Below are 16,441 nucleotides of genomic sequence, written 5' to 3'. Positions count from 1 at the left end.
GCCCATTATACATATGCCCCACACCGTGATGCCCATTATACATATACCACAGACCATGATGCCCATTATGCATATACCACAGACCATGATGCCCATTATACATATACCACAGACCATGATGCCCATTATACATATGCCCCACACCGTGATGTCCATTATACATATGCCCCACACCGTGATGCCCATTATACATATGCCCCACACCGTGATGCTCCATTATACATATGCCCCACACCGTGATGCCCATTATACATATGCCCCACACCGTGATGCCCATTATACATATGCCACACACCGTGATGCCCATTATACATATGCCCCACACCGTGATGTCCATTATACATATGCCACACACCGTGATGCCCATTATACATATGCCACACCGTGATGCCCATTATACATATGCCCCACACCGTCATGCCCATTATACATATGCCCCACACCGTGATGCTCATTATACATATGCCACACACCGTGATGTCCATTATACATATGCCCCACACCGTGATGCCCATTATACATATGTCACACACCGTGATGCCCATTATACATATGCCCCACACCGTGATGCCCATTATACATATACCACAGACCGTGATGCCCATTATGCATATACCACAGACCGTGATGCCCATTATACATATACCACAGACCGTGATGCCCATTATGCATATGCCCCACACCGTGATGTCCATTATACATATGCCCCACACCGTGATGCCCATTATACATATGCCACACACCGTGATGCTCCATTATACATATGCCCCACACCGTGATGCCCATTATACATATGCCCCACACCGTGATGTCCATTATACATATGCCACACACCGTGATGCCCATTATACATATGCCACACACCGTGATGCCCATTATACATATGCCACACACCGTGATGCCCATTATACATATGCCCCACACCGTGATGCCCATTATACATATGCCCCACACCGTGATGTCCATTATACATATGCCCCACACCGTGATGCCCATTATACATATGCCACACACCGTGATGCCCATTATACATATGCCACACACCGTGATGCCCATTATACATATGCCACACACCGTGATGCCCATTATACATATGCCACACACCGTGATGCCCATTATACATATGCCCCACACCGTGATGTCCATTATACATATGCCACACACCGTGATGCCCATTATACATATGCCACACCGTGATGCCCATTATACATATGCCCCACACCGTCATGCCCATTATACATATGCCCCACACCGTGATGCTCATTATACATATGCCACACACCGTGATGCCCATTATACATATGCCCCACACCGTGATGCTCCATTATACATATGCCACACACCGTGATGCTCATTAAACATATGCCCCACACCGTGATGCCCATTATACATATGCCCCACACCGTGATGCTCATTAAACATATGCCCCACACCGTGATGCCCATTATACATATGCCACACACCGTGATGCCCATTATACATATGCCCCACACCGTGATGCCCATTATACATATCCCCACACCGTGATGCCCATTATACATATGCCCCGCTCCGTAACAGTTATTATACATATGCCACACAGAGATGCCCATTATACATATGCCACAGAGATGTGTGTGTATATATATATATATATATATATATATATATATATAGAATATATATGTATATATATAGATTATATATATATATATATAGATTATATATATATATATATATATATATAATCAATATATATATATATATATAATCTATATATATATATATATAATATATATATATATATATATATAGATTATATATATATAATATATATATATATATATTTATATATATATATATATATACAAATACATCATAGAAATTAAGCCAGGCAGAGGAGAGGAGACAAGTGTACTTACTACTTGTTTTTAGACTGGGTGCACAGGGTGTTTTCTGTGTCAGTGTGTCAGACTCAGCACTTGTTCAGTGAGCTCAGCCTCTGAGCTCCTCCGGCTCCACACCGCACCTTCCCCTTCCCCTTCCTGTTGTTGTCAGACTCTCTCCCACAAGCAGGCTGCAGCATCCGGTCCCAGCTGCTGCAGTCTGCAGATCCAGGCAGGAGACCTGCGAGATGATGACATCATCTCGCGAGAGTCTCTCTGCACGGAAGCTCCGCAGCGGTGGAATGCCGCTGCCTGCACAACACACTACACACAGTGCAGTGTGTGATAGTAAGAAGCCCCCCGCTCACCGCGGCCTCTCCTTTGATGTACCGCCGCCCACGCTCCAAGTCCCGACTCCCGCTACAAGGAACCCGCACCACTTGGAGATAAAAAAAAAAAAATGTTTTTTATGTGTTCTCGGGCCCCGGGCCCCCTGATAGGCCCGGGCCCAGGTAAAATGTACCCTCCCCCCCCCCCCCCTCTCGGCGGCCATGCCTATACATACATACATCACATATACTGTACATACATCGCATACTCACCCGCACGGATACAGTACATACATCACATGCACACCCGCACGGATACTGTACATACATCACATATATACCGACAGGCGAGTAGTTCACAGCCCATTCCTACACACACCTATTCATACATACACCTGCACATATACCGTACATACATCACATATACACCTGCACATATACCGTACATACATCACATGCACACCCGCACGTATACTGTGCATACATCACATATATCCAGACACATATACCGTACATACATCACATACTCACCTGCACATATACTGTACTTACATTGCATACTCACCCGCACATATACTGTACATACATCACATATACACCTGCACATATACTGTACATACATCACATATACACCTGCACATATACTGTACATACATCACATATACACCTGCACATATACTGCACATATATTACATATACACCTGCACATATATCACATATACACCTGCACATATACTGTACATACATCGCATACTCACCCGCACGGATACTGTACATACATCACATATACACCTGCACATATACCGTACATACATCACATACACACCCGCACGTATACTGTACATACATCACATATATACCCACACATATACCGTACATACATCACATATACACCTGCACATATACCGTACATACATCACATACTCACCCGCACGTATACTGTACATACATCACATATATACCCACACATATACCGTACATACATCACATACTCACCCGCACATATACTGTACTTACATTGCATACTCACCCGCACATATACTGTACATACATCACATATATACCTGCACATATATCACATATACAACTGCACATATACTGTACTTACATTGCATACTCACATGCACATATACTGTACATACATCACATATACACCTGTACATATACTGTACATACATCACATATACACCTGCACATATACTGTACATACATCACATATACACCTGCACATATATCACATATACAACTGCACATATACTGTACATACATCGCATATACACCTGTACATATAATGTACATACATCACATACCCACCTGCACATATACTGTACATACATCACATATACACCTGCACATATACTGTACATACATCACATATACATCCACACGTACACTACATATACACCCACACTGTACATACATCACATATACACGTACACTGTACACACATCACATATACATGTAGCCTGCACATACGCCACATATACACCCACACTGTACATACATCACATATACATGTACACACATCACATATAAACCCACACATACACCACATATACACCTACACTGCACATACACCACATATACACCCACACGTACACCACATATACACCTACACTGTACACACATCACATATACATATACACCCACACGTTACATAGTTACATAGTAGGTAAGGCTGAAAAAAGACTTGCGTCCATCTAGTTCAACCTGGTATAGATATCCATTGCTGATTTGGTAGGTTCTGGTATTTTACAGACAAAGTATATTTCTTATTTGTACCCATGGATGTTTTTCTCCAGTAAATGTTTGTCCAACTTTGCCTTGAACGTATTTAATGAGCCAGCCGTTACCACCTCTCTGGGAAGAAAGTTCCAGAGTTTGACTGTTCTGACTGTAAAGAAATTCTTTCTACTAGCTGAATGAAATCTTTTTTCTTCTAATCTATACTCATGCCCTCGCGTCCTAGATTCCTTTCTAGTAGAAAATAGGGTGTGTGACAGTTCCTTATATTGGCCCTTGATATACTTGTACATGTTGAGCATGTCCCCCCTTAAACGTCTCTTTTCTAATGTAAATAGTCCAAAATTGCTTAATCTCTCCCCGTAGCTTAAATTCTCCATTCCCCTAATAAGCTTTGTTGCTCGCCTTTGGACTTTTTCTAATTCTATGATGTCCTTTTTATAGTGTGGGGCCCAGAACTGTACTCCGTACTCTAGGTGAGGTCTCACCAATGCTTTATATAGTGGCATAATTACCCTTGAGTCCCTAGTTTCCATTCCCCTCTTAATACATGCCAGAATTTTGTTGGCCTTTTTTGTAGCTACATTACAATGGGCACTACATCCTAGATTGCTGTCTATTTGGACTCCTAGATCCTTTTCAAGTATGGAATTACCCAGTTCCTCTCCGCTAAGGTTGTAACTTGCACACTGGTTGTGTCTCCCAAGGTGCATAACCTTACATTTATCTACATTGAACCTCATCTTCCATTTTTTTGCCCACTCATCTAGAATTGCAAGATCATTTTGAAGCATGGTGACATCTTCTGGTGATTTGATGACTTTGCTAAGTTTTGTATCGTCCGCAAAGATGGATACATTGCTGAGTAACCCTATCCCAATATCGTTAATAAAAATGTTAAACAAAATGGGCCCCAAAACCGAACCCTGGGGCACTCCACTTAGTACCGGTATCATATCTGATACGGCACCATTCACAACCACTCTTTGTTCTCTATTACATAGCCAATTCCCTACCCATCTGCAGATATTTTCACCCAATCCTAGGTTCTCCATTTTATTAATCAATCTCTTGTGTGGGACAGTATCAAATGCTTTAGCGAAATCTAGGAAAATCACATCTACAGCATTTCCATTATCGAGGTTTTTGCTAACCTCTTCATATAACCCTAGTAGATTAGTTTGGCATGAACGATTTTTCACGAACCCATGTTGGTTAGTACTGAGTAGACGGTGATGATCTAAATATTCCTGGATACCATCCCTTAAAAATCCTTCAAATAGTTTACCCACAATTGATGTTAAACTAACGGGTCTGTAATTAGCGGGATCTTCCTTTTTTCCTTTTTTGAATATTGGCACTACCTCTGCTATTCTCCAATCTTTTGGTACTATACCTGACGATAGTGACTTGCTAAAGATATAATGTAGGGGGGTAGCTAGTTCATCCCTTAATTCCATTAATACCCTCGGATGAATCCCATCTGGCCCTGGTGACTTATTTGTTTGAGTTTGCTTAGCCTCAGTATTATTTCCTTCGGCGTGAAATCCACAATGAGATCTGGCTTATTTGTCCCGTTTGTGGTAAATGTTCGTTCCACAGTCTGCTCTCCCTTAGTAAATACTGATGAGAAGAACTCATTTAACAGTTTTGCTTTTCCCTTGTCCTCAGTAACACTTTTCCCGCTAGTATCAGTTAGTGGGCCTATGTTTTCCTTAATTAAACGTTTACTATTTATGTATTTAAAAAACTTCTTTGGGTTGGTTCGTACACCACATATACACCTACACCGCACATACACCACATATACACCCACACGTACACCACATATACACCTACACTGTACACACATCACATATACATATACACCCACACGTACACCACATATACACCTACACTGTACACACACACACACACCACATATATAAGCGTACACTGTACACACAAACCACATATACACGTACACTGCACATGCACCACATATACACGTACACTGCACATGCACCACATATACACGTACACTGCACATGCACCACATATACACCCACACTATATCATGTACTGTAGGTAATGGAGTAGAACCTTCAGTTGCAGAATTCAGTCCAGGTTACTGCAGGTAATCAGTGGGAAAGGCAGAGACAAATTATATCAGATTGGGGATAAGCCAACAGTGTTATAGGGTACAAGAGACCTGCCTGAAGAGCTTACAGTCTAGGACGGTGATGGGAGAGCGCAGCATTTGGAATCCTTGGTCACACACAGAGTTATGAATTGGGGTCCACCCCACTTCATGCTCAGGTGGTGACACCGACACCAGGAAATCTCAGGGAGACCTTTTCGTGTGTCGACTTTTTCCATTTCATCATTTTGTTAATGTCGAATAATTGACTAACCTAGACCAGTGATGGCTAACCTTGACACTCCAGCTGTTGTTGAATTAGACATCCCAGCATGCCCTGCATCAGTTTTATCACGGCCAAATGTAGCAGAGCATGCTGGGATGTGTAGTTCAACAACATCTGGTGTGTCAAGGTTAGCCATCAAGGACCTGGACACTGATGAGCATTCCTGCCCATTACACTGAGGTAAGGAGACAGCGCCTCCTGGTGGCCTAAGCTCCATTTACATGACAATTCTGTTAGCATTGGAGAGAGTTATGGGTATGGATCGTTTTATCGACCATACTTAGGTCGACAGTCATTAGGTCAACAGAGGGGAAGGTCGACAGGGTTCTAGGTCGACATGGGTCAAGGTCGACAGGTGTCTAGGTCGACATGGGTTTAGGTCGACATATGCGTTAGATCGACATGGGTTAGGTCGTTAGGTCGACATGTTTTTTTCCCCACTCTTTTTTGACCCGAATGTCGACACAGTCAACATGGACACAGTTGGAAGTCAACCGCAGCCCCGCGCTGCGCTCGGCACACTATTTTATTCTCACACCACCTAGTGGATGGTAGGGCATGAAATACCGCCTGTCGGCTACAAAAGCAGTGAAAAAGTCCATGTCGACCTAACGACCTAAACCCATGTCGACCTAGACACCTATTGACCTAGAACCCTGTCGACCCAACGGTGTCGACCTAAGTGCAGTCTGTCGACAATACGACCGTATCCCGAGAGTTATTGGGGTCTCCTGGCCACATACAGGGCAATCTGCTGCTTATGCCTTGTACAGGGCAATCGGCTGCTTATGCCTTGTACAGGGCAATCTGCTGCTTATGCCTTGTACAGGGCTACCTGCTGCTTATGCCTTGTACAGGGCAATCGGCTGCTTATGTCTTGTACAGGCCATTCTGCTGCTTATGCCTTGTACAGGGCTACCTGCTGCTTATGCCTTGTACAGGGCAATCGGCTGCTTATGTCTTGTACAGGCCATTCTGCTGCTTATGCCTTGTACAGGGCTATCTGCTGCTTATGTCTTGTACAGGCCAATCTGCTGCTTATGTCTTGTACAGGCCAATCTGCTGCTTATGCCTTGTACAGGCCATTCTGCTGCTTATGCCTTGTACAGGGCAATCGGCTGCTTATGTCTTGTACAGGCCAATCCGCTGCTTATGCCTTGTACAGGCCAATCTGCTGCTTATGTCTGTACAGGCCATTCTGCTGCTTATGCCTTGTACAGGGCAATCGGCTGCTTATGCCTTGTACAGGCCATTCTGCTGCTTATGCCTTGTACAGGCCAATCTGCTGCTTATGTCTTGTACAGGGCAATCGGCTGCGTATGTCTTGTACAGGCCATTCTGCTGCTTATGCCTTGTACAGGCCATTCTGCTGCTTATGCCTTGTACAGGGCAATCTGCTGCTTATGCCTTGTACAGGGCAATCGGCTGCTTATGTCCTGTACAGGCCATTCTGCTGCTTATGCCTTGTACAGGCCAATCTGCTGCTTATGTCTTGTACAGGCCATTCTGCTGCTTATGCCTTGTACAGGGCAATCGGCTGCTTATGTCTTGTACAGGCCATTCTGCTGCTTATGCCTTGTACAGGCCAATCTGCTGCTTATGCCTTGTACAGGCCAATCAGCTGCTTATGCTTTTACAGGGCAATCGGCTGCTTATGCCTTGTACAGGCCATTCTGCTGCTTATGCCTTGTACAGGCCAATCTGCTGCTTATGCCTTGTACAGGCCAATCAGCTGCTTATGCTTTTACAGGGCAATCGGATGCTTATGCCTTGTACAGGGCAATCGGCTGCTTATGCCTTGTACAGGCCATTCGGCTGCTTATGTCTTGTTGTGGTGCACATAGCACTACTATCCTGAGGTCTCATGCCCAGATCTGATCTATAACAACATAAAATGAACGTGACTGGACAAGCAATCACATACCTCCCAACATGACCCTCTCCAGGAGGGACACAATGCTCTCTGGACTTCCCTCTTACTGTGTGATTGCCATCACCTGTGTTGACTAGGTTAATTGATAAGAAAGGTGCTTCCACACAGGTGATGGCAATCATTAATTAAGAGGGAAGTCAAGAGGCAGAGCATTGTGTCCCTCCTGGAGGGGGCCAGGCTCCATAAGGGCAGATGTAACCGGCAGTGCTGGGGTCAGGGGCGGCACTGAGGGTACTACTAATAGCTGTGTGGTGCCCTTACACGGGATCCCTTTCCCCTACACTTGTAGCCTACATGGAAGGGAGTGTATGCAGTATTGGGGTACACGGGACGGATGGCATACGTCATGGTGGGATTAATCACTGCATTGTGTTCTCCCCACAGAGGCTCAGCAAGCTGGTGAATGATGGCACTCAGCTGGTGACGAACATCCAAGTAGCGTCAGGTGCCCGGGAGACTCAGCGCAGGGCGGAGGAAGAGGAGCTGAGGAGGCTGAGGTACGGGGCATTACATGATAAGCGTCTTCCCTTCCCATAAGTTTTCCTGTGTTCTGGATCTCTACTACTACTTGTCCCCTGTCCCCTCTACCACGCCAATTGGCCAACATGTCCTCTCTGTGGAATCAGCACTGCTACCAATCTGCATTAAGCCAATGAGTATTTGGGGAACAGAAATGTTGACTGATAATGTTAGAATCAATGTCGCCCGTCTGCGGTTGCTTCGGACACCCCGGCGGTCTGCTCTGTGTCCCGCCACTCGCTCTGCGGTCATATAACCGCTGCTTTTCCTGGGCAGGGTAGAGAAGATCAACAACGAAGCCAAAAGTAGTTTTGAGAAGTTTGAGGACATCACCAAGAAATGGCTTCTGAGCCCAGAGAAGAAGATCCCACAGGAGCTGTGGGCGATGCTGGACGCACAGCAACAACAGTGTGCGCAGCTGATAGAGGACAAGAACAAGCTGATAGGGGAGCTGAATCAGGTGCGTACATTGTGATAACCCCCCCCCCCCTGTGTTATCATCCCATATCAGCCGGCAATAACTCTCTGCCATATATATCATTGCTGCACTCGCGCCAAATAGCCCTTCTCTGCCTGCCAGGCAGAGCCGGCCTTAGGCATAGGCAAACTAGGCAATTGCCTAGGGCATTTGGAATGCCTAGGGGCATCAGCAGCTTCTGCTGATTAAAATGATATGCAGCATGCCTATATTCTGTTTGTGAGTGCGGCTGTATCTGCATATGAAATAGTGTATTCATGGAAATCACTGTAACATAGCATTCCGTATGCAGGTACAGCCACAGTCGCACACAGAATATATTCATGCCACATATCAATTTAATCAGCGGAAGCACCTTGTGTGTCCTGGTCATAACAATGCAAATATGACGAATTTTCAGCAAAAAAGGCACCCAACGTTTGCAGAACTGGCCAGGAGCTGCATAGCCTTTTGAGGCAAGATGTATGAGGAAACATCCAAGCAGAGGCAGAGGTCACAGTGTTAGCGGCTGTGCGAGTGCTGTCTGCGGGTGGGTTGGTTGTGCAATAGTGTTCGGCATATGTGTAACTGGCATTATGTGTGTCATGTATAAATGCATTTATAATGTGCGACATACAGTATGTGTAACAGGCATTATGTGTGTCATGTGTATAAGGGCATTAATAATATGCAACATATGTGTAATGGGCATTATGTGTGTCATGTGCATAAGGGCATTAATAATGTGCAACATATGTGTAAGGGGCATTATGTGTGTCTTTATGTGTATGAAGGGCATTAATAAAGGTTGGCATAATGTGTAAGGGGCATTATGGGGTACTTATTTCCTAGCACGGCGCCCACGATCTAGATTGTATGTGTCGGGGCGATATCGCAAGCATTGCATTGGATGGATGCTAAATTGAATTTTGTTGTCCTAAATTAGGATGATGACAATAAAGTTGTATCTATCTATCTATCTATCTATCTTATGTGTTTGTGCGGCATAAGATGCATGCGATGCAATCAACGCAATCGACGACATTTTTACATTGGAATCAATGTGAAATGGTCCCTGAGACCCAATTTTACATTTATTCCAATGTAAAAATCCCCCCCAAACCCCAATTTCAATTGCTAACCCCCCCCTTATGGGTGAAATGCCCCCCCCCCCATTGTTAACGCCACCCCACTATTGACGCCAACCCGAATCGTGGTGAGCGCAGCGAGCCCACGTGGGGTGGTGGTACGTGTCCTCCGACCTTTTCATACCCCCACTATCCACGTCGGCGTGGAGTTGATTTTATATAGTGTGGCGAGCGCAGCGGAATACATGTGAAGTAGTCCGCGGAATACATGTGAAGTAGTCCGCGTGCGCTCGCCACGCTTCCGGCTCGGTGGCTCGCTGCGCTCGCCACACTATGTAAAATCAACTACGCACCGACATGGATAGTGGGGGTATGAAAAGGTCAGAGGACGCGTACCGCTGGCCCTCGCGGGCTCGCTGTGCTCGCCACGCTTCAGGTTGTGATGCATAAGATCCATAAGATGAGATCCATAAGATGTGATATTGTACATACAATTAAAAATCTTTTCAAATGCATAGATTGTATGCGCACCGAATGTGTGCACTGTTTCTATTTAAAATATTGCGGGTAGGAGCACCAAAATGATGACTGCTATGATGAGGGTTGATGGTGCTGGGAAAGGGGAGCAGGGTCTGAGGCGGAACTAGTGGAGGTGCTAGGGGGCACCAGCCAAAATCTTGCCTAGGGCGTCATTTAGGCTAGGGCCGGCTCTGCTGCCAGGTCCCGGGCCCGCCTGCTGCAGCAAATGTCTTTTTTTTGCTCGAAATGTGCATAAATCAAACAATCGGCAGCCACAGCGCTGCATGCCAGATTCCACTGATGTGCGGCATTTGTGCAGGGCTCCGATGCGATGGCCACGGCTCTTCCTCACGCCAGGTGCCGTCTGCCACTATGTACCTGTATAAAACCTATTCCTGGGCAGTTTATGGCACAGCCCAGCGTCTGCAGTACACTGTCAGCGGTGTTTCACTGCAATGCGAGTAAGACGCAAAAGGCAGTACGCTGCATCTCTCAGAGCGCCCCAGGGTGCCCGGCGATTGGCACATTATGGCACACAGACAACTAGTAACTAGAGTCAGACGTCTGCTGTCACTGCCAGGTAATTACTGATTGGCTTCTGTCTCTGACGAGAACAAAGTGCTGGGGCTGAGGGCAGCACAACAGTTCCCCAGGCGAATGGACGTCATGCACAGCTGTGTAAGTGTTAGTTCTGCTGGATATCACTGCGGGTTCTCTGTGTATCCCCCAATTCTTCCAGGAACTGAAGAGAAAAGACGACCAGTACGTGAAAGATCTGAAGAAGCAGGGAGAAGACATTGACCTGCTGATAGAGAGGATGGAGGAGCAGGTCAGGAACCTCATCAAGACTTACAGGGAGGAACTGCTGCAGATCGAGGTAAGACGTCCACCTGGGTCTCATCTGTAATATCTCCTCTGACTCCTCCTGTGCTGTACGGGAGCATGAGCTGGGAAACACGTATGTTATACGGTCGTTACTTAGCTGCTGTACGGGAGCCTAAGCTGGGAACACGTATGTTATATGGTCGTTACTTAGCTGCTGTACGGGAGCCCTGAGCTGGGAAACACGTATGTTATATGGTCGTTACTTAGCTGCTGTACGGGAGCCTGAGCTGGGAACACGTATGTTACATGGTCATTACTTAGCTGCTGTACGGGAGCCCTGAGCTGGGAAACACGTATGTTACATGGTCATTACTTAGCTGCTGTACTGGAGCCCTGAGCTGGTCTGGGAAACATGTATGTTATACGGTCATTACTTAGCTGCTGTACGGGAGCCCTGAGCTGGTCTGGGAAACACGTATGTTATACGGTCATTACTTAGCTGCTGTACGGGAGCCCTGAGCTGGTCTGGGAAACACGTATGTTATACGGTCATTACTTAGCTGCTGTACGGGAGCCCTGAGCTGGTCTGGGAAACACGTATGTTACACGGTCGTTACTTAGCTGCTGTACGGGAGCCCTGAGCTGGTCTGGAAAACATGTATGTTATATGGTCATTACTTAGCTGCTGTACGGGAGCCCTAAGCTGGGAAACACGTATGTTATACGGTCTTTACTTAGCTGCTGTAGGGGAGCCCTGAGCATGTCTGGGAAACACGTATGTTATACGGTCATTACTTAGCTGCTGTACGGGAGCCCTGAGCTGGGAAACACGTATGTTATACGGTCATTACTTAGCTGCTGTACGGGAGCCCTGTGCTGGTCTGGGAAACATGTATGTTATATGGTCATTACTTAGCTGCTTTACGGGAGCCCTGAGCTGGTCTGGGAAACACGTATGTTATACGGTCATTACTTAGCTGCTGTACGGGAGCCCTGAGCTGGTCTGGGAAACACGTATGTTATACGATCGTTACTTAGCTGCTGTACGGGAGCCCTGAGCTGGTCTGGGAAACACGTATGTTATACGGTCATTACTTAGCTGCTGTACGGGAGCCCTGAGCTGGGAAACACGTATGTTATATGGTCATTACTTAGCTGCTGTACGGGAGCCCTGAGCTGGTCTGGGAAACACGTATGTTATATGGTCATTACTTAGCTGCTGTACGGGAGCCCTGAGCTGGGAAACACGTATGTTACACGGTCATTACTTAGCTGCTGTACGGGAGCCCTGAGCTGGGAAACACGTATGTTACACGGTCATTACTTAGCTGCTGTACGGGAGCCCTGAGCTGGGAAACACGTATGTTATACGGTCATTACTTAGCTGCTGTACGGGAGCCCTGAGCTGGGAAACACGAATGTTATACGGTCATTACTTAGCTGCTGTACGGGAGCCCTGAGCTGGTCTGGGAAACACGTATGTTATACGATCGTTACTTAGCTGCTGTACGGGAGCCCTGAGCTGGTCTGGGAAACACGTATGTTATACGGTCATTACTTAGCTGCTGTACGGGAGCCCTGAGCTGGGAAACACGTATGTTATATGGTCATTACTTAGCTGCTGTACGGGAGCCCTGAGCTGGAAAACACGTATGTTATACGGTCATTACTTAGCTGCTGTACGGGAGCCCTGAGCTGGGAAACACGTATGTTATACGGTCATTACTTAGCTGCTGTACGGGAGCCCTGAGCTGGAAAACACGTATGTTATACGGTCATTACTTAGCTGCTGTACGGGAGCCCTGAGCTGGTCTGGGAAACACGTATGTTATACGGTCATTACTTAGCTGCTGTACGGGAGCCCTGTGCTGGGCTGGAAAACACGTATGTTATACGGTCATTACTTAGCTGCTGTACGGGAGCCCTGAGCTGGAAAACACGTATGTTATACGGTCATTACTTAGCTGCTGTACGGGAGCCCTGAGCTGGTCTGGGAAACACGTATGTTATACGGTCATTACTTAGCTGCTGTACGGGAGCCCTGTGCTGGTCTGGGAAACATGTATGTTATACGGTCATTACTTAGCTGCTGTACGGGAGCCCTGAGCTGGTCTGGGAAACACGTATGTTATACGGTCATTACTTAGCTGCTGTACAGGAGCCCTGAGCTGGTCTGGGAAACACGTATGTTATACGGTCATTACTTAGCTGCTGTACGGGAGCCCTGAGCTGGTCTGGGAAACCTGTATGTTATACGGTCATTACTTAGCTGCTGTACGGGAGCCCTGAGCTGGTCTGGGAAACACGTATGTTATACGGTCGTTACTTAGCTGCTGTACGGGAGCCCTGAGCTGGTCTGGGAAACACGTATGTTATATGGTCATTACTTAGCTGCTGTACGGGAACCCTGAGCTGGGAAACACGTATGTTATACGGTCATTACTTAGCTGCTGTACGGGAGCCCTGAGCTGGGAAACACGTATGTTATACGGTCATTACTTAGCTGCTGTACGGGAGCCCTGAGCTGGTCTGGGAAACACGAATGTTATACGGTCATTACTTAGCTGCTGTACGGGAGCCCTGAGCTGGAAAACACGTATGTTATATGGTCATTACTTAGCTGCTGTACGGGAGCCCTGAGCTGGGAAACACATATGTTATATGGTCATTACTTAGCTGCTGTACGGGAGCCCTGAGCTGGGAAACACGTATGTTATATGGTCATTACTTAGCTGCTGTACGGGAGCCCTGAGCTGGTCTGGGAAACACGTATGTTATACGGTCATTACTTAGCTGCTGTACGGGAGCCCTGAGCTGGTCTGGGAAACACGTATGTTATACGGTCATTACTTAGCTGCTGTACGGGAGCCCTGAGCTGGTCTGGGAAACACGTATGTTATACGGTCGTTACTTAGCTGCTGTACGAGAGCCCTGAGCTGGTCTGGGGAACACGTATGTTATATGGTTATTACTTAGCTGCTGTACGGGAACCCTGAGCTGGTCTGGGAAACACGTATGTTATATGGTTGTTACTTAGCTGCTGTACGGGAACCCTGAGCTGGTCTGGGAAACACGTATGTTATATGGTTGTTACTTAGCTGCTGTACGGGAACCCTGAGCTGGTCTGGGAAACACGTATGTTATACGGTCGTTACTTAGCTGCTGTACGGGAGCCCTGAGCTGGTCTGGGAAACACGTATGTTATACGGTCGTTACTTAGCTGCTGTACGAGAGCCCTGAGCTGGTCTGGGGAACACGTATGTTATACGGTCGTTACTTAGCTGCTGTACGGGAACCCTGAGCTGGTCTGGGAAACACGTATGTTATATGGTTGTTACTTAGCTGCTGTACGGGAACCCTGAGCTGGTCTGGGAAACACGTATGTTATATGGTTGTTACTTAGCTGCTGTACGGGAACCCTGAGCTGGTCTGGGAAACACGTATGTTATACGGTTATTACCTAGCAGTTCCAGTATAATCCATACGTCATAAAGTAAGAGACATTTCCCATTTGCTCCTCCTGTATAGTACAGGGCTGTGTGTTGTGTAATCACCGATCCTCCTATATAGTACAGGGCTGTGTATTGTGTAATCACCGATCCTCCTGTATAGTACAGGGCTGTGTATTGTGTAATCACCGATCCTCCTGTATAGTACAGGGCTGTGTATTGTGTAATCACCGATCCTCCTGTATAGTACTGGGCTGTGTATTGTGTAATCACCAATCCTCCTGTATAGTACTGGGCTGTGTATTGTGTAATCACCGATCCTCCTGTATAGTACAGGGCTGTGTATTGTGTAATCACCGATCCTCCTGTATAGTACAGGGCTGTGTATTGTGTAATCACCGATCCTCCTGTATAGTACAGGGCTGTGTATTGTGTTATCACCGATCCTTCTGTATAGTACTGGGCTGTGTATTGTGTAATCACCGATCCTCCTGTATAGTACAGGGCTGTGTATTGTGTAATCACCGATCCTCCTGTATAGTACAGGGCTGTGTATTGTGTAATCACCGATCCTCCTGTATAGTACAGGGCTGTGTATTGTGTAATCACCGACCCTCCTGTATAGTACAGGGCTGTGTATTGTGTAATCACCGATCCTCCTGTATAGTACAGGGCTGTGTATTGTGTAATCACCGACCCTCCTGTATAGTACAGGGCTGTGTATTGTGTAATCACCGATCCTCCTGTATAGTACTGGGCTGTGTATTGTGTAATCACCGATCCTCCTGTATAGTACAGGGCTGTGTATTGTGTAATCACCGATCCTCCTGTATAGTACTGGGCTGTGTATTGTGTAATCACCGATCCTCCTGTATAGTACAGGGCTGTGTATTGTGTAATCACCGATCCTCCTGTATAGTACAGGGCTGTGTATTGTGTAATCACCGATCCTCCTGTATAGTACAGGGCTGTGTATTGTGTAATTACCGATCCTCCTATATAGTACAGGGCTGTGTATTGTGTAATCTCCGATCCTCCTGTATAGTACAGGGCTGTGTATTGTGTAATCACCGATCCTCCTGTATAGTACAGGGCTGTGTATTGTGTAATCACCGATCCTCCTGTATAGTACAGGGCTGTGTATTGTGTAATCACCGATCCTCCTGTATAGTACAGGGCTGTGTATTGTGTAATCACCGATCCTCCTGTATAGTACAGGGCTGTGTATTGTGTAATCACCGATCCTCCTGTATAGTACAGGGCTGTGTATTGTGTAATCACCGATCCTCCTGTATAGTACAGGGCTGTG

At 46.3% G+C, this 16,441-nt stretch overlaps 1 protein-coding gene across 2 annotated transcripts in view; it reads left to right on the top strand.

Annotated features, from left to right (window-relative positions):
* The window catches only part of DRC1 (dynein regulatory complex subunit 1), a 48,837-nt gene that overhangs the window by 4,750 nt on the left and 27,646 nt on the right, over positions 1 to 16,441 (top strand). For both annotated transcript variants that reach the window (XM_083178886.1, XM_083178885.1), the window contains exons 4-6: positions 8,660 to 8,772; positions 9,071 to 9,254; positions 11,598 to 11,735. In XM_083178886.1, coding sequence (XP_083035012.1) covers positions 8,660 to 8,772; positions 9,071 to 9,254; positions 11,598 to 11,735 — 435 coding nt within the window. The remainder of the gene's footprint in view (positions 1 to 8,659; positions 8,773 to 9,070; positions 9,255 to 11,597; positions 11,736 to 16,441) is intronic.

The sequence above is a fragment of the Crinia signifera genome, chromosome 3, assembly GCF_055691185.1.
Source record: "Crinia signifera chromosome 3, ASM5569118v1, whole genome shotgun sequence".
Taxonomy (NCBI): domain Eukaryota; kingdom Metazoa; phylum Chordata; class Amphibia; order Anura; family Myobatrachidae; genus Crinia; species Crinia signifera.
The sequence above is the reverse complement of the archived record's forward strand: the minus strand, read 5'-3'. Positions and strand labels throughout refer to the sequence as shown.